Source organism: Ahaetulla prasina, chromosome 4 (assembly GCF_028640845.1).
Source record: "Ahaetulla prasina isolate Xishuangbanna chromosome 4, ASM2864084v1, whole genome shotgun sequence".
In the NCBI taxonomy this organism is placed as follows: domain Eukaryota; kingdom Metazoa; phylum Chordata; class Lepidosauria; order Squamata; family Colubridae; genus Ahaetulla; species Ahaetulla prasina.
The window spans coordinates 52837592-52864636 of record NC_080542.1 but is presented as its reverse complement, the minus strand read 5'-3'; the positions used below and the strand labels follow the sequence as shown (position 1 = coordinate 52864636).

Genomic DNA, 27045 nt, shown 5'->3' with positions numbered 1-27045 from the left:
AAATGGTAAATGCAAATCCCTGGAATGGCCAGTACATCAATGCAGAAACTATCAGGTAAAATTAAAATAAAATTCAGTAAGTATTCTTTAAATTCTATGCAATAGAGATAGAAAAACAAAACATTATTGCTGAATATGGTAATCCACTGATAATTCTGGTAACAATGAAGCTTATTTCAAGAAACTAGAAATGGTCCCTAATCTTGTCATCAGATGTGGATCCCAGCTATGGTAAGAACATTATGGGTGAACAAGCTGCTACAGGGCATTGCATGCCAAAACAACTAGACACAGGGACAGGTTTTTCCCTCGTACCATCACTCTGCTGAACACCTAATTCCTTCATACTGTCTTATGTCTAAGTACACGCATCACATCACATGCTCATGTTATATAACTGCAGTATTATTATTATGCTTTTCATCTTCTTTACTGGCTTCTCTTATTTATATCATTATTACGGTTATTATTGCTCTGTTGCTTTCCATGTATACTGAGAGCTTCTACACGGGAGACACATTCTTTATTGTCTAATCACTCTTGGCCAATAAAGTATCCTATCCTATCCTGTCCTATATCCCAGCATTCCCCAACCTTCCCGGGTTGGGGGCCTGGCACAAGGGGGGAAGGAGGAAGAGAGAAGATGGTTTTATGCGAGGGGCAGGTGCACGCATCCACCGCCCATGTGAGTGGGGCTGTGAGTGCTGGCAGCCGTTACTTGCGTTAGTGGGGCTGCGTGTGTGCTCATACCAGCTGGCCATTCATGTGGCCCGGTTGCAAATACGCCGCAGACCACAGGTTGGGGACTCCTGCTATGGTCCTATATCCTGTCCTTAACTTAAGACTACAGTTAGGACCAGACTTTCTGTTACTAAGCAAAGCAATTATTGTGAGTCATGCCCAATTTTACAACCTTTTTTGCCACAGTTAAGCAAATCATTGTAGCTGTTAAGTGAATCATGCAGTTGTTAAGTGAATCCAGCTTCCCCCATTGACTTTGCTTATCAGAAGGTAGCCGGTGATAGCATGACCCTGAGATGCTGCAACTATCATAAATATATGCCAAGTGTCTGAATTTTGATCACATGACCATAGTCATGTGATGCTGCAACGGTTGTAAGTGTGAGGACCTGTTGTCACTTGTTTCACTGCTGTGTAAATTGGAACAGTTGCTAAATGAATGGCTGTAAATCAAGGACAACTTGTAGTCATTGTTACTATCCAGAAATTTAAACACGGGACAGGAAGCGAAGACTTAATTGAAGGCCTTATAAAAAGCAAGCAATAAAGGCCACGTGTGTTTTCTTTTCTTTTTTCTTTTCTGTTTATTTTTCTTTTCCACTGCATAAATGATTAGAATTATATTTCTTGTCCTTCTTTCTCAAGGAAATTCTGGAAATTTACCTATGTGGATAAGTTTGTTTCTGTCTCATAATTAAGATCAGAATTTTCCTCTTTTTTTTCCTAAGCAATCGAGAATGGCAGCTTAGCCTCCTTTAGAAGCTTTTCTATAGGCTACTGGGAGTCATTAACAGGAGTGCCAAGATAGATCATCATTTATATGATGTAGCTGTTCTTTGGGGATGTTGGAATAGAAAATTTGTGAAATGCTGAAGTGACTGTGTTCCTGGGCAGTAGCAAGAAACAATTAACTGCAGCGTTATTTTAAGTTATGTATTTCTTTGTCACAGTTTTCAGCTGAGATATTAGACTCTTGTAATTTACATATGGGAAACATTTTTTTTCTTTCTTACTGCTCTAGCAATTAAATTATCTGATATAAATCAATATTGTTGATGCCAGTCTTAGGATAGAATTATATAATTGGAAAATGACTTGTATTTGACAGCTCCAAGTGCTCCAGTCAACTGGCGACGAGGGAAGCTCCTAGGACAAGGTGCCTTTGGTCGGGTATACTTGTGCTATGATGTAGATACAGGCAGAGAACTTGCAGCTAAACAGGTCCAGTTTGACCCAGAGAGTCCTGAAACAAGCAAGGTATTTCCATGGCTAAACACTGATACTAAAATGCCTCTGTAGTTCTCAGTTTCCACTTTCCTGATCTATAATGGGAAACACTGCAACCCAAGGGTACAATTACTCATGACACAATTGAGCCATTTAGCTTTTTTAATCGAATTTCTTGTTAGAATTACTGGCTTCGTAGTTGTTCTCCTGTCTGCCTCTCTTAGCAATGGCACTTAGTCCTGTTTTCTCCTTATACTTACTTTTTACTTATTACTTACTTATACTTATTTACTTATTTTTTATTTATACTTATACTTACTTTTTTTACATTGAGAGCAGGATAAAAACAAAGCTACAGTGGTGCTTAAGAGTTTGTGAACTCTTTCTGAATTTTCAACATCTCTGCATAAAATATGAGCTAGAATGCAACTTATGAGCACCCAAGCACTAAAACTAGATGAAGAGAACCCAATTAAACAAATGAATCAAAAACATGATATTTCTTCATGTATTTATTGAGGCAAATTATCCAAAGCTACATATTGGGAGGCGGAGTGTCAAAATTAAGAAGTTCACAAACTTTTAAGTTCCACTGCATGTTGACTTGAACCTAACTATTGTATTCTAACTCCAGGCCTTCTATGGTTAGAGAGAAAGGGACAAGCTAACAATTTGCTTAGGAAAAAAATGCAATACAAAGTGTAAGGACATTTGTAGTTTTTTTCCCCTTTTAAATTTTTTATTAGTTATCAAAATATAAAATACAAAGAAAATGAAAATAATAGGAAAGTAAATGAAGAAAAGGGGATGAGGAAAGGGAAGTTAGGGGAAAAGGGGGAAAAAAGCATTGATTTCCCACAGTAGAATAAGATAGCACATAGTCTTAACTTTTTGTTTTTACATAATAATATATACTAGCCATTTCTATAACAACAAATCTGTCTAATCAGCAAAACCAAAAGTCAAAGTTTCATGCACAAAGTGTAGAAGTGGTTTCCAATTGGAAAAGTTACTTGTATTCTTTTCTTCAATTAAATCAGTCAATTTAGCTGTCTCTGCTAACTCCATCAGCTTTTACAGCCAGTCATCCATTATAGGAATCAAAATATTTTCCATTTTTGTGCATAGAGCATTCTTGCTGCTGTCAGCCTCTATAACATTAAAGTTCCATTTTTTCAAGATCTTTGTCCATTAAGCTTAAGAGAAAAGCCTCTGGTTTACCTTTATGTTCACCCTGTATTAAGATGTGAATCGTACTCCAATGTTTCTTTGCTTTGTCTCAGACCTATCCTAGATGGTAAAAAGTTCCTTCTTTACATTTACATTTGAAATACCTACATATGTTTTTGACAATTTAGTCAGTCTTAAATATCAGTGGTATTTAATCATGTTATAAGAAAATTCTTTAAATTATAATTTAATGTAAATTTTAAACCATTTCTCCATGTATTTCCCCATTGTTCAAGCATTATATTCAAAAAATGTTGCCCGTTCGATCATACGTTTCATGTAGTCGTTCTCCAAATTCAATAATAGTTTATAAACATTAGCAATAATGTGTTCATCATTACCACATAGTAAAGTTTCCCATTCACTTTTTCCAAAGGCAAATCCATAACTTTTTAAATCTAATTTAAACCTTTCTTGAATTGTAAATAACAGCAGACACAATTTGTGGTAGGTTTTAATCCATGCTAAATAATTGCATGATGTCTTTATCTCTTGTAGGTCTATTTTCTTTGCTTGATTTTATTCAAAGCACCCTTGCTTCAGGGCTGAATAGTGTAGCTATAGAGAGGGTGGCATTTTTATGTCACTGTTAAATATCTAACCAGTATAAACATGATGTTGAGATCTAGGATTGTGATTTATTATATACAGAGAAGCCAGCATCATAGTTCTACCTTTACAGGTGTGTGTGGTTATAAATCCTGATTTATTTGGGCACAGTGAATACTGAACTCATATATAGAAATGGCAGCAAAAACAGGAGAGAAAAGCTTGCATGTATCTGATAACGTTCTGATTTATTAAGACATAAACAGCATTTTCAATAAGGTAACAACAACCATTATATCTTAAAGGTTTCTCTTTTTTTATTCAACTTTATTAAGTTTCAAACACATGTGAAATACAAAATAAAAAAGTAATTGAGGGGAGGAAGGGACACAAAATTCTAAAGATTTTTCTGAAGTTTAGGGTATTTCTAAAATGTATTCTAAGAATCCCTATTTTTTTATAGTGCTTTGTGGTGATACTGTTAATTCCTACTGTTAGTATAGTATAAAGTTTCATTAGAATGTAATGTTCCCCCATTTTTAAAATGAAAAGAAATCTGCAGAGAAATAATTGGGTCTTAAGTGAAGAAATTGTATTTTGTGAAATTGCAGGCTTAATTGATTGACTGAAAAAGCCATGTAGTTTAGCAATTAGATAGTATTAATGGTTACATCACTAATAGAAATGAATCAGCAAGAGAATAGATGAATGACGTCTTATGCCATACAGAAATTAGAATCCAAAGTTTAATGTTTCTGCAACTACCTAAAAATGACCACTTTTGCAGTTATATTATAGACCAGAGGTCACCAGCTGGTGGTCCACAGAAAAATTATTTGCATTTTTTATATTGCGCTAAATCAGGGGTCCTCAAAGTACAGTCCCTGGACCGGATACATGTAATGAATGGTTGTGTTGCTGAAGAAAGTATCCCCCTTTGGGGTCTTTTTGTGTGGGTCGGAGGGGGGCAGAAATTCCGACTTGGGGTCTTCTTTGGCCTCCTGGTGCAGGGCTTTGGGCAAAGACTGGAGAGAAGTGCCACTGGTGGCAATGAGCCAGAGGGCCTTGTTCCAGTGGGACTGCATCATGGTCTGGAACTGACTGATCATCTCAGCCCGCTGAGCCTCCAGGTGCCAGTATCTGGCCTTGCAATTCCGCAGGTCTTCCCTCTGCTTGGAAAGCTTATGCTCGGAGTCCTTAATGAGGTGTTTCTGCTGAGCCTCCTTCTTGGTCACATCCAATTTGAACTGAGCCAGTTGTTCACTCTTGCTCATGGTGGCTGCTTAGCTCCAACAGCTGCTTCCTGTTGGGGCCCTAAGGAGCCTGTGGAGGCAAGGAGGGGCTGGGAGGGGAGGAGTGAGTAGAGGCTGGCAAGGTGTCCCGCCACATGAGTGACATCGAGTTGGCCATGCCCACCCAGTCACATGACCACCTGGCTACGCCCACCCAGCCAGTCATTAGGCAGATCATATTAGTGGTCCTCAAGGTTTAACATTATGAATTTAGTGGTCCCTGAGGTCCAAAAGGTTGGTGACCCCTGTTATAGACTATCCTCTTTGCGGAATAGGACTTAAGGTTTCATATCAGATATGTCAGTTTATTATCCTTTAAAAAATAGCAATATTACTATATTTAATTTCAAATGTGGAGATATGGAAAAGGAGCTGAAGTTTGATGACCCATCATTTATTGGGTTGAGGTTGCCTAAATTTTACCTCCACTAAAAAGTGGCGTTTATGTGGAGGTCATTGTCCTATGTCTTTCTCAAGGTAATCTGGCAATTCTTATGCCTGTAGGAAGTGAGTGCATTAGAATGTGAGATTCAGCTACTGAAGAACCTTCAGCATGAGCGGATTGTTCAGTATTACGGATGCTTAAGAGACCGAGCAGAAAAGACACTGAGCATTTTCATGGAGTACATGCCAGGGGTAAGAGATCTATGGATTCTTTAGAAAGTGGTTTTAATCCATCTCAGATTTCAGTTTGTTAGAAAGCCAATTTTGTGTAATGATTAAAGGCACCTTGCTAGAAATCTAGAAATGGTAAGTTCCAGTTCTGCCTTGTGCACAAAGCCAACTGTTGACTTTGTGCCAGTCATTCTCTGTTCTGAGAAAAAAGCAATAGCCAAAAATCTTGCTAAGAGCTAGATGAACTAGACACCAGGCAGTCACTAGGAATCAAAACTGACTTGGAGGCACAAATATATAAATGTAATGTATATGTATATATATTTCCTGCTTTTCCTGCAAAGGGTTCTGTCAAGGATCAGTTGAAAGCCTATGGTGCACTAACGGAAAATGTTACTCGAAAATACACTCGGCAGATTCTTGAAGGAGTCTGTTATCTTCACAGCAACATGATTGTACACAGAGATATTAAAGGTAAAAGATCCACCCAAATCAACATGGGTTCGTATTTTCTATATGTTCTATTATGCTTATTTATGCCATAAAGGTAAAGGTAAAGGTTCCCCTCGCACATACGTGCTAGTCGTTGCCGACTCTGGGGGCGGTGCTTATCTCCATTCCAAAACTGAAGAGCCAGTGCTGTCTGAAGACGTCTCCATGGTCATGTGACCGGCATGACTACTGCAATGCTCTCTACATGGGGCTCCCCTTGAAGAGCACCCGGAGACTTCAGCTAGTTCAGAATGCGGCTGTGCGGGTTATTGAGGGAGCGGTTCGGAGCTCCCACGTAACACCTATCCTGCGCAGACTGCACTGGCTACCTGTTGTTTTCCGGGTGCGCTTCAAGGTATTGGTTACCACCTTTAAAGCGCTCCATGGCTTAGGACCGGGCTATCTACGGGACCGTCTACTGCCGGCTTCTATCTCCCATCGTCCGGTGCGTTCCCACAGAGAGGGACTCCTCAGGGTGCCGTCAGCCAAACAGTGTCGACTGGCGGCCCCCAGGGGGAGGGCCTTCTCTGTGGGGGCTCCGACCCTGTGGAACGAACTTCCCCTCGGACTCCGATTACTACCTGACCTTAGGACCTTTCGCCGCGAACTTAAAACCTATTTATTTCGTATGGCTGGACTAGCTTGATTTTTATCTTTAAATTTTAATTGAATTCGATGGGTTTTTAAATTTTTGTAATTTTATGGGGGTGTAAGTTATTTTAATATTTGGGCTAATTTAAATCAGTTTTTTAAGGGTTGTTTTAATTATTGTGTATATCTGTATTTTATCTGCCTGTTTACCACCCTGAGTCCTTCGGGAGAAGGGCGGTATACAAATTAAAATATTCATTCATTCATTCATATTCATTCATGACTCAACGCAAAGGCGCACGGAACGCTGTTACCTTCCCACCAAAGGTGGTCCCTATTTTTTCTACTTGCATTTTTATGTGCTTTCGAAACTGCTAGGTTGGCAGAAGCTGGGACAAATAACAGGAGCTCACTCCGTTACACGGCAGCACTAGGGATTCGAGCTGCCGAGCTTTTGATCAACAAGCTCAATGTCCTAGCCCCTGAGCCACCTATAATTTATGCCATAGATGAGAGGAAATAAATATTGTGTTTTCAAGGTAGCATTAGCATCAGTATCCTGATACTATTCAATAAATGAACAACTACTATTAACAAGGTGGCTGCAGTGACAAGATAATGTGTATGGAACTCAAGTCATTTTAAACTAGGATCTACCTGTGATGGTTTATAAATCTATACTTTGAGTTGTATACTTGAGCAGCTTCTATTTCTTTTCTTTTTCTCTGTTTCTACACTTACTTCAACTCAGGAGCCAATATTCTCAGAGACTCTGTGGGCAACGTGAAGCTTGGAGATTTTGGGGCTAGCAAGCGACTGCAAACAATCTGCATGTCTGGGACTGGTATCCGCTCCGTCACGGGAACTCCTTATTGGATGAGTCCAGAAGTGATCAGTGGAGAGGGCTATGGAAGAAAAGCTGACATCTGGTGAGAAATAGCTTCGTGCAGCTTGCTTAATGTAAAGGATTACTTTCTAGAAAAGGCATTTTCTGCCGCAATATTCTGAACCAGTTGGCATTTTATTAATCTTTTTTCTGTAAACTGTAATGGGTTCAGCAGGCTAATTTATTGCTCTCCTCTACCCTTTTTCCCTCCTGTTTTCCCCATTGTTTTTTAATGCTCTGTATTCCTGGATGTCGCTTTGCTTTTCTGCACAACTTTGCTTTTTTTTGTAATAGCTCAGAAATCATCCAAGCATGCTGATGTCTCTCTTCCCTGCCTCTGGTTTTGCAGTGGCTCATTCTGTCAGCACTCAACTGGCTTATTATTGGAAGAGGAGATGCTGATGAGAGTTGCCATAACCTTCTGCGTAATTGCCGAGCTTAAACTTGACTTTTTTTTAATCTCTAAAGCATATTGTCTTATCAAAACTTTTTCTGGATGGTTACTTTTGAAACAATCTTATCTATCGCTATCAGTTAAAAAAGTGAGAGATTAAAACAGCAGGAACAACAACTCTTGGCTAATGTCCTCCAAGTACTTTACAAAATCTCTAAATAGTAAATGTGTCATGGAGTTGCAGAGGTGGACAGGAATGTTTGCTTCTTGTTTCCTCAGTATCCAAGCACAAAAGATCCCACACTAAATAAGCAGAACAGGCTATGCTTTAATAAACCAGTCTTTAGGAGCAGTAAGGATCATGGTGGTGATATGATCATGGCACGGATGGCAACAGTCATAATGATTGACTGTTTCAGGGAATCAAACTGGTGATGAAAAATAAAATTGGTTTATTAAATGTAACATGCTTAAGAAGCAAAGCTTTAGAAATGTGGCAATTTCATCAGTGAGAGTTGCCAAAAAGAAGCAGGACTGCATGCAATCACAGGTTGCCCATCATAAACTGTATTTTTATATAGTCTTTTAATCCAAAAGCCTGCAAGCTTTCTAGCATAGACTGCTTGTATTTCCTCTGTTGGTTTCAATTGATTGGGGACAGCTGCTTTAAAACACTTCAGTATAACCTGCTAAATTGTGATGTGTTGAAATACCGTTTCTGTATTCACTGATCAAACATGGCACACAAGCTTGTCATTATCATAAGGCATCTGCAACTGCAGAACAACAAACTCTTAACTTTTTTTTCAGTCAGAGATTAGCACATAATGGATCCTAATTTGTTAAAGTAAACACCAACGTTCAAGGATCTAATATTTCACTAACCAAAAAAGGTTAGTTATGCAATGTGATATGCTGTGGGTCATATTTTTACAGAAGAAGTGAAAAAATACATTATTGCAAGTTGATGTGCTTTTAATAAACAAGTATATTAGGAATGTCTTTCCTGGGCAGTAGTTTTTCTCATGTTTTAGAGAAGTTCTTGTGACAAAGAATAAATTTTAAAAAACAGCTTCATAACACAATGTGCACTCATGTATATATTTGTACTATTGAGTAGCATTTGCTTACAGCATCTTTAAAAGGTTATTTTTTAAGATAAAGTAATTTAGAAGATAAATCGCTTTTATTGATCTTTGTTAGAATGTTTAATTCATAAAACTTTTCCTTCAAGGAGGCTTGCATTATTGGGCAGTGTTCATACTTCTCTGGAAACAAGCTGCCATATGAACACTTTCAGTTTATTTCATTGTGACCCGCACTTCTGATCCTGTTTACTTCTGCTTCTGTAACAAACACCATTCTTGTACCTCCTTCGGTTTTACTGACTGTAGTCTTAACTTTTCATCAGGGCCTTTTTCTTCCTTCCCTACTTTTTTTTTCCCTTCAGCATTTCATTTAGCTACACTCAAGGATCTTCAGCAAATATCTTTATTTATGTTCTAAGATCAAACAAAAATTTTGTAAAATACAGTTAAACTCTATGAGAGTCTGTCCCATCTAAAATGTTAAATAGTCTGTTGCCATGTTTTCAAAGTAGCACAACACAAGTTATCCCGAGAATTATGTGATACTTCACATCTGAAAGTAGCAAAATAGTTTAATTTTCTTCTAATTTGCCTGGATAATCCAGCAGTACACGGCTAATGTATTTTAAATGCAAGTCCTTCTAGGAAAAGAAATATAATAAAATGAGGTTTATTGTTTCAGTTTTCCCCAATTCTCATTGGCAAGCTCTCTTGTCCAGAGGAATTTTAAAATATTTATCTTTTAAAAATGCAAGCGGAAGAACATTGTACCTAGCTGTAAATAATTTTTCTTATAGGTCTGGAACTGTGAGTGTGATTAGTTTGTTGGTTCCAGGTAAAATTTTTACACAAAGCTTTCTGTGATAATCCTGTTTATTAGGGATTATCAAGTCAAGGATATAGAATACTAAAATGAAGAATTATCAACTCATGATAATTCTTCATTTTAGTGTTCTATATCCTTGACTCTTTGCAGGAGATATTGATTAGCCAAGTCATACTCTAGAGAAGTAAGCAACTCTATCAAAGGCCCACATGATGGCAACTTCATTTCATTTTTGGCTTTTCGTTTTCAGAAATGTCTATTTGCCAAAACTAACAGGACTAAACCTGAAAGGAACCATTGGAACTTGAGCCAATAAAGTGTCTATTTCCAAGACCTCACTGCTCTTCTAGGCATTCCGTTGTCTAGTCTAGCTGCCTAGGTTATATATCTAGGAGCAGAAAGAATACCCTTTACTTCCACTATCTCGATTTTTTTTTGTATTAACCCCATAAAGAAATGGGGCTGTTTTGCTGAAAGCGATTTAAAATTGCTGAGATCAATTTTCCTCCGTTAGAGAAATTTTTAATAGCCATTTTAATAATTTAATAACTATTGAGGTTTAGCCTTTGAATCATTGAAGCTTAATAGCCATTGAGGATCCAAATATTCTTTACTTAACAAAATTTTAAAAAGATCAGAGCCTTTCAGATCTTCATATGGGGAAAATTATTCCCAATATTTGAAGTTCTGGACTTGCTTGATTTTGTTTCTTTCAGTAATCCATCTCCACAGCTTTATTGTGCCATAATTTCTGGTTTCTATAAAATTAATATCAAGTAATGCAATCTCCATTCAATATTGTACTATAGCTTTTATGACTCTCTTAAGGCTAATTAGACCAAATGAATTAATTACTTCATCAGTATATAGCAAGATGGGAGCGTTGAGGCCTGCAAGTGAGGGACAATGAAAATCTGGCTTATCTAAGGCTTCAGTTAATATAGAAGTTAATAGGTGCATCCTGGCTTAAACACTTTCAGGATAGGTATTTATTTTGAAATAACTTTTATGGGTTACGTTTCACAGTGAGTGTTAGCATGGATGAGCAAATATTTATTTAGTTTATTTAGAAACAAGTTTATATAGCTGCCCCTCTCACTGAAGGTGGCTCTGGGAGGAGCACAACGAACAGGTAATACTACATACAAAATCACAAATATAAAAAATAAAAATCAAATAGCAATAATTACATAAACAGAAATACAAAACCTAGGCAAAGAGCAATGATCACAGCAATAGAGTCATCTAAGCATGTCTCTGGTTCCTGGGAGCCCTAGGCCTGGTCAGATAGTCAGGTGTTGAGACCCTTTCAGAATATAATATGGGTGGAGCCAATCTAATTTTGGATAGGAGTAGTGTTTCATAAGGCAGGCACTAGGGCAGAGAAGGCACATCTCCAGCATCCCACCAAATGTAGGCCCTTAGTTGATTGTGCCTGCAGCATAGGCCTCCTAGCCACAACTGCCACTTGCTCATTGATCAGAGGTCATGAGTCTAGGTTATCCGAGTTACACATAAGACCTGTATGTATGTAACAAAATCCAGCACCAAAGATGGCATAATCCTTGAAACAATGCCCCCACCCCCCCAAATCCAGCTATTCAGTCTTACCAAACCACCCAGACCTTCATAATCTCCAAACATTAGGATAAGAATTCCAGCTTCACTTTATTTGCCAGGGATGGAGATATAGAATCGTGTATCATATGTGTATTGATGTTATTTCACCCAGTGGGATGGATGAGTTCACTCAGCAGCCACACATAGATGTTTATGAGGGAGAGGAGAAAATACCAAACCTTGTGGCACCCTACAAAGCCGAGGCTGAGGGAGGACCTCTCCTTCCCAATCATCACCAGCTGGAATCAACCCGGAAGGAAAGAGGTGAACCAGCACAACAGCATGCTCTCTCCCCAAATCCTCTGAACTGATCCAGAAGGGTACCATGGTCAATGGTATCAAAAGCGGCTAAGGGTTCAAGTAGGTCATGGATATATTAACCCCATCCCACTAAGCCAGAGTTCATTCAAAAATGCAAGCAGTGCTGTTTTCGTCCATACCCAGGTCTTAATCATGACTGAAAGGGATGTAAATTCACTTCTTCCAAAGTCTTCTGAAGCTGCTACACAACTACCTTTCCCCAAAAGTAGAGGTAATATACACCTGACTAGGTGGCTCAGTGGCTAAGACACTGAGCTTGTCGATCAAAAAGGTCGGCAGTTTGAATCTCTAGTACAGGTCTCCTGCAGAGAGTTGGACTAGATGACCTCCAAGGTCCCTTCCAACTCTGTTACTGTTACTGAATGAAAATTGTTCGGGATGGTAGGGTTCTGCAATTGCTTCTTGAAGAAGGGTGAATCTAAGAGATAAAAGAACAATCCCTTCCCTCAAGAATTGATCATTGTCACAGCACCTTACCTCTGGCCTCTTTAACAAGGCGGGACAGGCATGGATCTAAAGACCAGGGGGGTCTACTCATAGTCCTGAGGACCCTGTCTACTTCCTCAGGTCCGACAAGTTGTGTGTTTATTGAATGTGTATGCTACCCATCTCATCTAGAGGTGATTCTAGGCAGCTTATAACAAAATAAAAGCAGCAAGATAACAACATTAAAATATTTTTTAAAATATTAACATAATTGATTTAGAATTAACAAAGAGAGCAAGATGCATACACAGGGTAGAAAAGAATATTATCTTTATCTATTAAGCACTTCCAGTATAACAAACCCCAATCAAGGCTCGAGGCCAATTTGCAGAGCCAGGTTTTCATGTCCTTTTGGAAGGCCAAAAAGGTGAGATCAGATCAGGGCTTAAGCTACAGCAGAAAAGTTTCTCCTCCTGGAGACTGCTAGCCAGAATTCCTTCTACTGGCACAAGTGAGGTGGGCCAATTCCCAATTTTATGTAATAAATTGGAACCTTTAGTGCTTTCTTACCTAGTTTCTGGAAATACTAGCAACACAATATAGATGTATATATATGGATACTGATTCAATTCAATCTGAATTCCTTGTAATTAATTCAGTGAGTGCTAGTGTTTTTTTGGTCTTCAAAAGATCAAGAAATTTGATAGCTTCCGTTACACTTACTACTGGCCAAATAAGGAGAAGGAATCATTGTCCAATTCCTTAGTAGATGCTTCAGGATTGAAGAATGTACTCAAAAATATTCCACCCACCTTCATATTGGAACAGTACTTATGCTAACTACCCAAAAATAGTTCAGCACATCCCAGCATAATGTAGATTATGCTGCCCAAACCCCTGGCTGGAAATAACATATTGAAGTCTTATTCTTGGTTATGATCCTCCAAGATCTCAGCAGAAGTTCAAACCCTTATTGGAGATTTTCTCTTTGCAAGTTGATTTTTTTTTTAGTAGTAAAGTATATAACAAGTTAAATCATACTACAGTTCAGAAAAAAAAGTTGGTGCCTTATATCCATTTTTAGCTTTTAGTATCTGAACTTAATACTTTACATCACCATTCCCAAATGTTGAATGATTTCATTCCTATTCAATTTTGCAGCACTAAAAAGGATGCCAAACTTGGTTGTTTGAAAGAACATCTGCTCCTTTCCTCAGTTCCGCAACACAGACCTGTAGTCCCAAGAGAATTAATCATTGGTGTGGCAGTGGTATTTGTTCATTTCAGAATCTTTTACACAGATGATTGGCTTCAGGTTGACTCAGTTTTTTACAAACAACATTTTCACATGCCTACACTACTTTCTCTACCCTGGGTTTCTCTGTAAATTGGGGTAGGTTCAACTTCTGTTCCATGTAAGCCTCCTTTTATAGAAGTGATACTGGATTCATTATGCTGCCAGACATTCTCACCCAAGGACAGAATAAAGATAATTGTAGCCATATATCTTGCATGCTGCTGCTAATTCATTGAATGAAATGTCTTCTGAATCTCATGGCCTTGATTGACCTCCATGTGTCAGGCTCTCCCCAGTAAATCAGATATTAGAATTAGATGACCAAATTGTACTTTATTTTAAGGCTTCAGCAATAGAACCTTAAAAGTCTTAATAGTACTGATCTCCTGCCGTTCTTTTTACAACCTGACTAGTTAGATAGGTTCCCTTACGAGTTTCTTTCTCTGTCATTTATGCAGCTATGGGCTATACCAGGGGTCCCCAGGCCACGGTCCACTACTGGGCCTTGAGCCGTTCGGAAGAGACCACAGAAGTGGCGGGAGACCATGTGCACGCATCTCTACATGCGCAAGTGCAGGCACACACACTCCATGTGCATGAGCAGGTTGGGGAAGTCTGGGATATACCATATTTTTTTCTGATTATTCCTTAGATAGTATCTCTCTTCTCGTCTCTCAAGGTAATTACTACCCTGTTTTCCACAAAATAAGACATCCCCTGATAATAAGCCCAATCGGGCTTTTGAGCGCATGGCAATAAGGCCAAGTGCTTATTTCAGGGTTTAAGACAGGGTCTTATTTTTTGGGAAAAACGGTATATATCATTACATTAATCTTGATTGCTTTCACATTATATACGACTTCAAATACTGATTTGTCAGGATCTTCATTATTGCTCAAATCTGATCAGATGTCACTTCTCTGCCTCCTGTGATGGATGTATCATAGTAAATACATGCATCTGAATCCACAAAATATTCAAAAGTAACCTGCAGATTCATGGAGATATCAAAATTATACTGGAATTATGCAGAGCAGATTTTGACCACCTCTGTATGCCACTTCATGAATATTGTTATACCCCATCTCAGGTTTTTTTAAGACTAAACTTCCTTTAATTTTTTGTACATGCTACAATAATAATAATAATAGAACAGAATTAGAATAGAAATAGGACTGGGAGGATAGGATAGGATAGGATAGGATAGGATAGGATAGGATAGGATAGGATAGGATAGGATAGGATAGGATAGGATAGGATAGGATAGAAGAGTAGAAGAATAGAATAGCTTTATTGACATGCAAAGCGATAAGATAATCATATTAATACCAATAAGAGAGTAGTAAAAAACTTGGGGAAAATAATAATAGTACTGTCATACAATACGGGTAAATATATTTATATATTTACTCAGTGCTCAGCAGAGTAATAGAATGAGGGAAGAAACTCTCTGTGTCTAGTTGTTTTGGCATGTGATGCCAATTTATATCAAGGATGTGAGAAGTCTGTAGATACTTTATCAGTCCTCCTTCTGACCCGCACAATATACAGGTTTTCTGTGGAAGGCAGACTGGTTGCACTTGGTTTTTCTGGAGTCCTAACTATCTGTTGGAATCTGTAATGGGTCAAATGCTGTTATGAGAAAATAAATAAGGCAGCTAGTAAAGTGGCACTGTTAATCCTCTCTCAGTTTTCAGTATCTTTTCATATTATAATAATGATTACAGTGAGCTACAAAGGGACTTTTCACTAAGTGACTTTGAACTCTTTTTCCTGTGTTTTCTCCTCCCAGGAGCCTTGCCTGTACTGTTGTGGAAATGTTAACAGAAAAACCACCCTGGGCAGAATATGAAGCTATGGCAGCCATTTTCAAGATTGCTACACAGCCTACTAACCCCCAGCTTCCTTCTCATATATCAGAACCTTGCCGGGACTTCTTAAGGCAGATCTTTGTGGAAGCCAGGAAGAGACCTTCAGCCGAAGAGTTGCTCCAGCATCATTTTGCCCAACTCTCCTACTGAATTACCATCTCTGAAATAGCATTCCATTTTTAGATGATACTGTTGTCTGAAGTGCTATGGGCTATATCAGAGAATCCACTCTAGAATGTTGGCATATAGACATTCTATTTGCTTAGTAAGATAGTGTGCAAGGGCAATGCAAAAGTCAGCCAGTTTCATTTTGGTATCTTCATTTTGAGGGATTGATGCTTTCTCTGTCACTACCCATGTGCTGACATGGCATTTGGCATGTGGCTAGGAACAATCTCAAATGCTTCGTTTGAATATAGATCTATCTCTGAAACTTGTGAAAATGAAAAAGGAGGAAATGGACTCTGAGAACTGCTAAAAAAAACTACAAAAATGTGTATGGGTTCGTATTGTCACTTTCTTTACAGTTTTTCAGGTTGCAGGGTGTTGTTTCCACTTCTCTTTAGCCCTCTCCTATATCCATGTTCCTGGATGATGAGAATGGGGGAGGGGATTCCCATGGATCAAAAGTACAGTGGAATCTAGTTGGAATAAAGGTTCCCTTTATGAAATAAGGACGTTCCATTCTGGCAGGATTGTCTAAAGGGGCAGTGCAGAACTATGTGTTCTGTGTCTATGCAGTAACCAAGAGCTAACACAATTTTTGTGTAGCAAAAAAAAAAAAAAAACCAGTTTTGTGGGACTCGACATTTTTAACTTCTTTTTTTAAAGCACTGTCTAGCCTTTATGGCATCAGAGAAACTAGGAATTCAAATGGGAGATATTAAGAGTTTTTGGAAATTAGAGGTAGCTGAGCAAGGCATGGTGCTCCTTCTATGAGTATCAAAAGTCAGTAAATAAAATAAGGAATGTATATGGAATTTTACATTATTTGCAGAATTTATCCAGATTGTAGAATATGCCATTTTATGGATTGTGTTGCACAGGATATCATGCAATAAATAGATTGTGATGAGGACTATTGTGAGAAAGCCTGGTATCAATGTGCTGCCTTTAGTTGGCTGTTAGTTGATAGGATAGCAAATTCCCTTCTGTAGAGTTATACACAGTTAAGATATTATGCTACAGTTATAATTGATATGAAAATATCTTAATTACTGTGAGAAATTCAGTTTCATATACCTCCATTAGACAGCTTCATCCATCCAAATCCCTTTCATTGGATAACCTCCCCCAAATTTCTAACCAAAGATTATTTCATTGCTGCCAAGATTATTCTTCAAGGAGAGGTGAAGTATTACTGCTGAGCCTAGACAGGATTGTTCATACTATACAAAACTACCTTTTCCAGGTGCTTGTAATAGAAAAATTGGGGCAAGGAGAAGTGATATTGCTCACCTATCTTTATTCATTCTGGGTTTTCCGTATGCTTTTCTGATCTTTAAAAGAATAGCTTCTAAAGTTTGAGACCATGTTCTGCAGAGCTGCAGTTAGTTAATCTAAAATTCTGGATTTTTTTTCTAAGAAACTTCATTTTTTTTAAGAGGCACTTCTGTCAGATTTGATTGAGTACAATCAAGGAGCTAATTTCTTGAACTCGCAAATGTTTGGTTGCCAACAGCATACCTTTATTATATAAAATGTTGGATTAGGACCAGATACACTCAGTCAGGGCCTCTATGAGATCCATGAGTATCTCCGTTATTCATTATGTAGCAAATCATGTACACCCCAGGAGCGTGAGGACAGATGAAGGATGTGACCCACATGCTGCTTTGCAAACAGCATTCTGCCACTTGTGACACTTCAGGTGTTTGCCATTAACCGTGCAAAAGATACATTGATCTACGCTTGCTCTAGCCACCAACTTGTCAAGTGTTTGCGTCTCTGCAAAACTGAGATTCAGTCTCACCTGTCACTTTATACAAAGTTGCATGTGGTTGCTTGTAATAACATTGCAAGCTACCTACCAGCCTCACATGTTAATGAAAGCAGGTGGGGGAGCCATGCTTTCAGTTAAATCAGCAGCACTTCTTTTAAAGCAGAATGCACTGATATGCAGATAAGTCATTCTTTTCTGCTGTCTCCAGCCTTGTAGTTGTGGCAAAGGCCAGACCGACTCTCTTGATGTGCTCATGTTTTCTGTCCTATTTGCTTAAGAATGCCTATGGCTTTATAACAAAGTTACATAAAGTGTCTGTACGGATCTAAAAATGCTGCCATGATTTCCTTGTTTACTTCATTTGCCAACATATCTGTAGGTCCGGGTTTGTTGCCTTAAAAACACGTATATTCTTTTTTAAGACAGCAATGTTGAGTTTATGGTTTTTCCTTTGATTTTAGCAAATAACCAGCAACAGAACTGATCCCTCACCTGTCTTTGAGAATATGATATGTTGCCTTGGCTCCTCACTGGGTGGATAAGCATAAGAAATAAGCCAAAGTGTTAATTCATATGGTCAGCAGTGCACTTTTATAAATATATTTATATCACTTTCTTATTAAGCATTTTACTTCATGTAAAGAAATTATGATGTCTCATACTTTTTTATTTATGCCATACTTGTTTATGTTTATATACGTGTACAGCAATTATTATGGGGAGGGAGAAATTGACATCTTTGTGAATTTTTTAAAAAGGGGAAAGAAGCAGCTGGTTTTGCAAAGATTCTGATTACTGTTTATTACAAGATGTATCAGGTCAAAATACCTTTTTGTTTCCTTGCTAATTGGGGGGGGGGGAGAAAAGTAAGTGTAATAGAATAGCACTATAGAAATGGCAATTTGGAATAATAAAGCCACAAATCAAGTGTATTAGAGACCATCAATCTTATGTGTTCCTGTTGATATAACACACACAGTCTTTCTCGATCTTACTGCCATTTCTTCACAAAACAACAGTGATCTGCATTGTTGTGTAACAGTGCAACAGTGAAGTTGCCTGGTTCCAGTGTAATCTCATTTTAAGATAGATTTCACATGTTGGGTCTCACAACTTTTGTATGTCTGCATTTCTGTGGCAGTTGAACCTCTCTGTTTTTAAACAAACAAGAAATGGCTTAGTGTATGCTGTATTTACTTGTGGTAGTGTGTATGTGTGTGGGGGGGTATGTATGTATGTATGTATGTATGTATGTATATGAGTGAATAGCATACAGATAATCTGAGAAAGAAGGCCATGATGTGGGAAAAAGTCTTTGCAATATCTGAATTGCTAACATTTGCTACTCAGTGCAATAAGTTTGTCCCTGAAATTTCATCTAGATAATATTCACTAGAGTTCTACAACATCAAATAATTCAGGAGTGCTTACTTTCAGATAAATGCATAAAGAATTATAGCCTTAAAAATGCCCCTTTTCTTTTGTAAGTTATCTTTTATGCCAACTATTTCCAGACTTTCATTATTTTTGCTTTATAAAAGACCCCTTAGGAATTTTTCTTGTGAACACTTTATGGCCTCCTGAGGAATTCATCATGCAGATTTGCTTTTGGAAAGTTTCTGATTCTCATCAGTGCAAATGAGAGTGAGAGAAAACGGATATTTTGCAAATTCTTTCAGAGAACTGTAATTATAAGCAAGGAAACAAAGATGGGTTTAGGCTTGGTACGACGATTCTGTATACTCCAGCTTCAGCAGCCACTTTTCTGCTAAACAGCATACATTTAAAATACCTTTTGTATAGAAGCTATTGTCTTCAGACAACATGTATCTTATTACCTTTCCTGAATTGCCTCATTATATGTCGGCTAATTTAATATGATTTGGAAGTTTGACAGATAGCAAAAAATATAAATTGTCTTGTTTGGTGATATATTTCTGCAAGATTTCACAGCTAATCTGAGATCCTCTTCACATGAGGGCTTTGAATTTATACTTTTGAATGTGACAGTATTCTGACTTTACCAAATTTACCCAAGAAATTACTGAGATTGAATAATTAAGTTTGCAGCCTTCTGTATATTTTACACTGCCAGTGCTAGAACAAATATTTTAATTTAACTCGGAGAGCTTTGTAGAACATTCTGTGATTTATCATTTGGACCTGGAGTATACAGAAGACCTTGAAGTACTTGTCTGTTTCTAATTTTTATGAATTTCTATAATGACTGAGGCTTGCAGTGCAAAGCCAGGCCAATGTGTAACTTTTATTTACAATAAAATATAATTTTCAACTAGTTATGTGTGCTACTACATCTTGTATTATTGGAGGCTCCATTTTGCAAAAACACACTGAATTCTCCACATAGCCATAGTGGGATAGTGAAAATTGTCTCACATTTTTAAACTCAAGTAATAACAAGTTATTTCATCAGATGTTCTCTTTGAAATCCACAACCAGGGAAGTGAAGCAAGCCTATGTGGCTGTGAATTGTGGGATTTATTTAAATGTGAGAAAGTATACTCAACACTTTAAAAGATGCTTATCATCTCTTCTAGCCTGCTAAGCACATTTTTCTGTATAATCTGGAATATAGGCACCAAACACTCTTATCTTTTATTAAGGAAGACATGTTTTAAAGTTGCTGAACATGCCATCTGACATGTTCTATATAAATTGTCTTGTTTGGTGATATATTTCTGCAAGATTTCACAGCTAATCTGAGATCCTCTTCACATGAGGGCTTTGAATTTATACTTTTGAATGTGACAGTATTCTGACTTTACCAAATTTACCCAAGAAATTACTGAGATTGAATAATTAAGTTTGCAGCCTTCTGTATATTTTACACTGCCAGTGCTAGAACAAATATTTTAATTTAACTCGGAGAGCTTTGTAGAACATTCTGTGATTTATCATTTGGACCTGGAGTATACAGAAGACCTTGAAGTACTTGTCTGTTTCTAATTTTTATGAATTTCTATAATGACTGAGGCTTGCAGTGCAAAGCCAGGCCAATGTGTAACTTTTATTTACAATAAAATATAATTTTCAACTAGTTATGTGTGCTACTACATCTTGTATTATTGGAGGCTCCATTTTGCAAAAACACACTGAATTCTCCACATAGCCATAGTGGGATAGTGAAAATTGTCTCACATTTTTAAACTCAAGTAATAACAAGTTATTTCATCAGATGTTCTCTTTGAAATCCACAACCAGGGAAGTGAAGCAAGCCTATGTGGCTGTGAATTGTGGGATTTATTTAAATGTGAGAAAGTATACTCAACACTTTAAAAGATGCTTATCATCTCTTCTAGCCTGCTAAGCACATTTTTCTGTATAATCTGGAATATAGGCACCAAACACTCTTATCTTTTATTAAGGAAGACATGTTTTAAAGTTGCTGAACATGCCATCTGACATGTTCTATATAAATTGTGTGTGAACCACAGCTTTTTTTCTAGCCAGTGATATTAAACTCCTGTTTTTTTAATGCATACAATGATGACTAGATTGTTCTCCCATGCAGAACATGTTTCTTGTTCAGCAAGAAATCTTTTGGAAACTGAAATAGAAGTTGCACATTTTCATCTCTCAAAACTTTCATAAATGACATCAAAGAGGAAAAGCTCAGAAAACCTATATTACAAAAATAAGACAGTGCAGCTCTGGACACAAACACCACAAGTGTACTTCAGCTTATCACGTACCACTGAAAAGGCAGATATAAAAGATAGACACTGAATTCTTCCCCAGAGTTTAAGGCTGAATGGATAGAACAGAGCTGATGAGAACTAGGATGCAAGGTTTGCAGTCCCCTTTCAGACCCACGTTCATCATGGTTTTGGAATAACATGCTTCTGTAACTTAACCAATTCTAACCCCAGGACTCTTAATGTCTAGGGGGTCTTTTATATCCTTGAAATTCCAAAAGTTCTATTTTCTATTTCATTGTTTAGAATTTCTAAAGTTTGAATATATGCATCTTTACCCTAGACATGTCTATGGTGCCTGCAGCAGAAGCACATGGCCACCCCATAAGAAAAGGGTTAACAGGCTTAAGGATTCTAAGTAAACTCACAGTCAGAATTCAACATGTTGCTGCCTATTTGCACAATTCGTTCATCCAAATGGCCAGATATTGGGAATAGATAATGCTTTGTCTCTTTCAAAACTGGATGTAAAAAGAATATCTAAAAATTGGTTAAAGCCTGTTGGAAAAGTTTTTTTTCTACTTGAACTGCAAAAGCAAGGAAAGCAACATCCAGTTGGGATGCTGATTGACTTGCTAAAGGGGTGATTGCTTGCATCTTAACATTTATATGGAATAATAAGTAGTCATAGACTTTTGATCAAGGAGATGTACAGGTGTGAAATATCACATTTACAGTTTGCTAGTTGAACAGTTTAGCTACAATCCTGATTGCAATTCCATTACTAGTATGACCTGGTCCTTTTTATAGCAGTAGTATTCCTTCTTTTCCATGAGTAAAGCAAAATTTCCCATTTTCAACATGTCCGTGTAGTTTTTTGGATGCTTCATTATTTCCACAGCCCATTAAAACTATGGTTCATTCCTGCTTAGTCTTTCCTGCTCCTAGCCATCTTGCAATTACCATTGCTCTCCATCAGCTCAGTTCATCCCCATATCAAAGATCTCAAAGTGGGGAACTACAGGCTATGGGTCATGCTGTATCTGTACCATTTTCCACCTCTTTCTGCAGCCAGAGTTGCTTGTGCTGCTTGCGTCCAAAACCTTCATCATAGTTGCCTTTGCTCTTGAACAGCTGCTGGTAATGTGGCTTGCAGTAGAATTCCCCATGGAGAGCTGCATAACTACCCAAGCTGAACAGAAATAAGAACATGTTAGTGCTTACTAGGAAAAGGCTGAAAAATGGAAGAAAACTAGTATAATGGCAGTTATACTATGAAATCAAAACAACATGGCATGTTTCAAATTTTGCCATCATATGTCCTAATAGGAGCATGAGGCCTACCCCATAGAAGAAGTATAATTATTGTACTGTACCCAGGGAAAACAGCTGAAGTCATTTAAATTTTAAATGCCATAAGTTTCTTCAGAATGCAGAAAGAAGCCTAATTTAATCCTGTTTTTTCCACAATTTCTATTAAGCTTAGTAAAGACTTGTTTGATGCAAGCTCAACATCCAAACGGTTTTCTTGGCAACAGCCCAGAACTACTTTGCCATTACTTTTTTCTAAGATAATTTTCAACTTCAATTTCCATTCAGGTACAAAGCATGCCCAACTCTGCTTATCTTTTTCAAGATCAGCTGAGATCCTTGCAAGTGGATTTTTTTTCCTTATAGTGAAGTCTCCTGTTTCATTTGTTTTAAAAGCAGACTGAGAAAAGATTAATGCCTTTCTCCCTGTGCTTTAAATGTTAAAAAGTGTCTAAAGCTGAAAAATTGGGACTTTAAGGAACTTTCATATGATTGCCCTTCAAGGCTGGGGGGGAACCACTGCTCTGATTCAAGCCAGCCATATTTTGCACAGTCTGGATAGCATTCAGTATACAATAGAGAGGCTGAAAAAAAATATGAGATGCCATATCAGAACAGGGTCTATTCTCAGTTCTTTGCTAAATGGGGTGGATGGAATTATAATTAATGATGGCAGTTGGGAATGATACAGAGTCAACAACCGGGAGACAGACCCACATATTCCCTTTGCATTGCTTCTTCTCCGAAGCAAAAGAAGAAAGTTTTTCACTTTTTCCTTACCTTAGCTTGGTGTGGCAATGCTTACAGCAAAAGCAGTAGTTATGGAAGACAAATTTATCAGCCACCAAGCGCTCCATAGGATAGACAGTTTTCTGGCAGGCACTGCATGTCTCTTTCACCTGGGCCTTCATGCTGAATGACTGGATGACAAGAGTAAAAGGTGATGTTGGTGAAAGTAAGTTCCAGAAGAGGAGGCAGCAAGCGAAAAAGAACAATGTACAATTAAAAGTGATTTAATTGTGAAGATACAATTTCAAAGCAATTTGAATACAGTACACTTGACTCATTTGCCAAGCTTCCTAACTTCAGCTAAGTTTAGCTAATAAAAAATAAAGTCTTAAGAGGCACCCTGGTTTAATATTAAGTACTTTAATAGTTGAAATAAGCAGTAATTTATGAAGAATGTTCCAAGTCTAAAAGTGCAGGACACCAGAATTCAGAATGAAATATTTGACAATAGCAATAGCATTTGGATTTATATATCACTCTGCAGTGCTTTACAGTATTCTCTGAGTGGTTTACAGAGTCACCATATTGCCCTCAACAATCTGGGTCATTTTACTGACCTCAGAAGGATGGAAGCCTGAGTCAATCACAAGCCCTTTCAGGATCGAACTCCTGGTGGTGGGCAGAGTCAGCCTGCAATACTGCATTTCAACCACTGCACCATAAATATTTACTTAGTAGAAACAAAAAATGCTATTGAAAATCATTGCAAAGGACTTATCACAAGCACAAGCCTTAATCATAATTTTCACAATTGTGGGTTTTTTTTTTAATTTTAAAACACTCATGGAAATCCAACTGGCATTTAGGGAAGATACTTTTGAAATACATCTAAAAGAGAGCTATCAACTTCCCTTTCAAACTGAGGTTTAAAAATAATAAAGAGAATGATTACAAATTCTGCATAAAATGTATTTTCTATCATTTATTTTATTGCTATTTTCATACGTTCTATAAATACGTTGCACACCAGGATACAAGAATGTGATCTGAAGAGATGATAGGCATTGCCTTTGACAGCTCTGCTCAATTTTGATAGGTACATTAATTCTCAACCTTTTAGGATCAGGATAGCCTAGTAACAGTGATTCAGTGATTCACATAGTTATTATTTCACAGTTAAACCATTGCAGTGTATCATACATGTACTTGTTCTGTCCCCCCACCTCAGTCCGTGAACTGACTCAATTAGCTGGCAATTTAGTCTACGGCAGCTATCAGCTCTGGCAGCAAAATAGTGATTGTCTGCCAAGGTTTTCTTTATCTTCCTTGATGCCGGCGTGTCAGAAGCTCGTTACTGAAGCAACCAGGAAGTCAGGAACAAACAGCAATCCAAGCCAAATGCTCAGTCAAATAGTTCAGCTCAAGTTTTCTCCAGTCAGTTTGGTTTGTTTGTCACGAGATGGAGCAGCCATAGAGCAGCCCCTCCTGCTTTTATACCCTGTGGGGTGTGGCTCCATGACTCAGCACTTTCTAGGCCTGCTCCACCCCTTCTTTTGTTGTTCCCGCCTCTCTTATCTACGAAACCGGGGATCTAACCAGGATTGATTGTCCACAGCTGGGTCTGGAAGCTTTGCCTGGGTGGGGGGAGATACAGCAGAGGCCTCATCACCTCCTCCACCTGGCCTGCCTCTGGCTCCTGGAGCTGAGCCAGAGACTCTGGCCCTGCAAAGGGGAGTCCTGATGGCCCTTCCCCCTCACTCTCTGAGTCACTTTCTGGCAGGGGGCCAGGCCCGGGGTGGGGCTGGAGCCACAACAGTACTGTCCTTAAAGAAAGGCAGTTAGAACTGCAGTTAGCGGCAGTCTTCTCACTTCTATTTTGACTCAAGCAAAACTCTGGTTATTTCATTAATATTTGTGCTTATTGAAATATTTCAGTTTATGATTAAAGAAAAGCTAACAGAAACAATTTTATTAGTATACTTAATGTCCAAGGATCAAAATGCAGTATTTCTCAACCTTGACACTTTAAGATGTGTGGCTTCATATAGTATTTCAGAGTTCCCCAGCCAGCATAAAGTCTCCTTCCAGAATGCTGATTGGGGAATTGTGGCAGCTGAAGTACACACATATTAAAATTGATTAGATTGAAAAACACTGTTCTAATAGAATACTTGGTTCCAAGTAGGATTTCCAGATAGAAATCCCGCCCCTCCAGACCTCTGTTTTGGCCTGAAAACTGCCGGGCGAGGCCTGCACAGGCCTAAATTGAGCATCGGAGGGGCATCGCCCCTTCTAACCTCCATTTGGCTGGCAAAGTGCAGGACAAATGTTGCAGAGCCTCTGCAGTTGTTCATAAGGGCAAACAACTGCCATGGTTCTGCAAGATTCATAAGTTCAGGACTTGTTCATAAACACTAGGGGATGCTAACTTCAAATGTTCGCTAAGGGAAATGCTCGTAACATAGGGATTACCTGTAGTCACAATTTTTTCAGTAACAGAAGCCAGAAAGGAGAGAAAGGAGTGATAAATACCTTGGATCTCTGTACAATAGATGTCCCATTGTTGCTTTTTGCTTCCTAAAAAAAGGAAGGAGAGGGGAAGTAAAAATTAATGTTCTTCTTGAATGGCAAATCATATTTATAGATTTGAATAAAACTGCCGTTTACTTGTATTATATTTACTGATAAAAGTTAGCAAACTAGTACTTTTTTTTAACTCTTTCTTTAGTTTGAATATTGTTAATCAATCTAGAACAATCATAATGCAAAAAAAAAAAGATTCAGAAACTTGAGAGAAACATTCTATTGCTTTATAAAATATGGGGAGGAAGGGGGAAGAAATAGGGGAAAAAGACTACTATATCCACAAGTTATCGTCTGGTCCCAGTGACCAACCCTGATTTGATTCTGTAATTTTTTATCTTTATATGAGAGAAGTATTTTCGTCAATAGACTCTATACATTAAGTTTTCTGCCATGATGCACATGTTGTTATTTAAGATACCAAGAGAAGTTTGTTATTTGCATAACTAATATGATCACTCAGATAAAAGTAACATAAATTTGCTTGGTACACATATAGTTCTAAGTTAAAAGTAAGGGTGAAATCTACTTCCCTACTGGTTCAGAAGTGAATATGCCTTCTGTACGCGTCATGTGCGTGCGCTGACCCTCTGTGCATGCACAGAGGGTAAGAAACAGGTTACTTCCCGGTTAAAACCAGGAAGTAATGACAACTGGGCGAGTGGGTGGAGCCTCGAGCTGCCATCTCTACCAGTTCTCCGAACCATTGGTCGCCATTGCTACCAGTTCGGCCAAACCGGGCCAAACCAGGAGCATCAAATGATATGGTGCAATGTACAAACAATATTATTTCCCCATTTACTTCCTATGAAGTAGCAGTAACTCTTTAATTTAAATATACTGATTTCTGTACGTACATTAGAAGAGGCTGTACTGGATTGTCCCTTAGCTTGGAACATAGTGCTATATTCTCACCCACACAGGCTTATATCTTCACTTGTTTGGGCTAACTAATTCTTCAATGTGGATATGGCTTTTACCTGAGGAGAAAAGGGGAAAAATTAAGTCTTCTAAACTAGAATATTTCTCATCTTTCTGAAATGTAAATTCCAGATGACCAAAACAGCGTGCACAAATACTGCTAGCATACAGACACACTATTTTATTATACTTCATTTCCTTTTCAGACTAATTGCAGATCAAGAGATTAAAAAATTCTGAATGCAATCTCATATATAATAGAAATGTGTTAAGATGGCATTATTTTTAGTATATTTGCAAACATAAGAACATGAACATATTTACCTCAGTATGTAACTTATCTTTTTAATACAGTTATTAATAAAAATATTTTATAAAAACTATTCCTGAAATAGTAGCTATCAATATAACTTAATAATCAATATAACTTAACAAAA

At 37.9% G+C, this 27045-nt stretch overlaps 2 protein-coding genes across 6 annotated transcripts in view; one reads left to right on the top strand and one right to left on the bottom strand.

The window, feature by feature from the left end:
* The window catches only part of MAP3K3 (mitogen-activated protein kinase kinase kinase 3), a 55503-nt gene extending 35799 nt beyond the window's left edge, over positions 1-19704 (top strand). For 2 of the 3 annotated variants that reach the window (XM_058180859.1, XM_058180857.1), the window contains 5 exons: positions 1850-1998; positions 5544-5675; positions 5999-6128; positions 7489-7666; positions 15388-19704. In XM_058180859.1, the coding sequence (XP_058036842.1) occupies positions 1850-1998; positions 5544-5675; positions 5999-6128; positions 7489-7666; positions 15388-15616 (818 nt within the window). In that variant the 3' untranslated portion in view covers positions 15617-19704. Of the gene's footprint in view, positions 1-1849; positions 1999-5543; positions 5676-5998; positions 6129-7488; positions 7667-14053; positions 14200-15387 lie in introns of those variants that run through there. The other variant, XM_058180858.1, reaches the window with a different exon arrangement.
* LIMD2 (LIM domain containing 2) overlaps positions 10958-27045 on the bottom strand; it is a 35068-nt gene continuing 18980 nt past the window's right edge. For 2 of the 3 annotated variants that reach the window (XM_058180860.1, XM_058180861.1), the window contains exons 2-6: positions 26545-26667; positions 25637-25681; positions 23156-23295; positions 22114-22256; positions 10958-13530 (exon numbers count right to left, since the gene is read on the bottom strand). In XM_058180860.1, coding sequence (XP_058036843.1) covers positions 13448-13530; positions 22114-22256; positions 23156-23295; positions 25637-25681; positions 26545-26586 — 453 coding nt within the window. In that variant the 5' untranslated portion in view covers positions 26587-26667 and the 3' untranslated portion in view covers positions 10958-13447. Of the gene's footprint in view, positions 13531-20084; positions 22257-23155; positions 23296-25636; positions 25682-26544; positions 26668-27045 lie in introns of those variants that run through there. The other variant, XM_058180862.1, reaches the window with a different exon arrangement.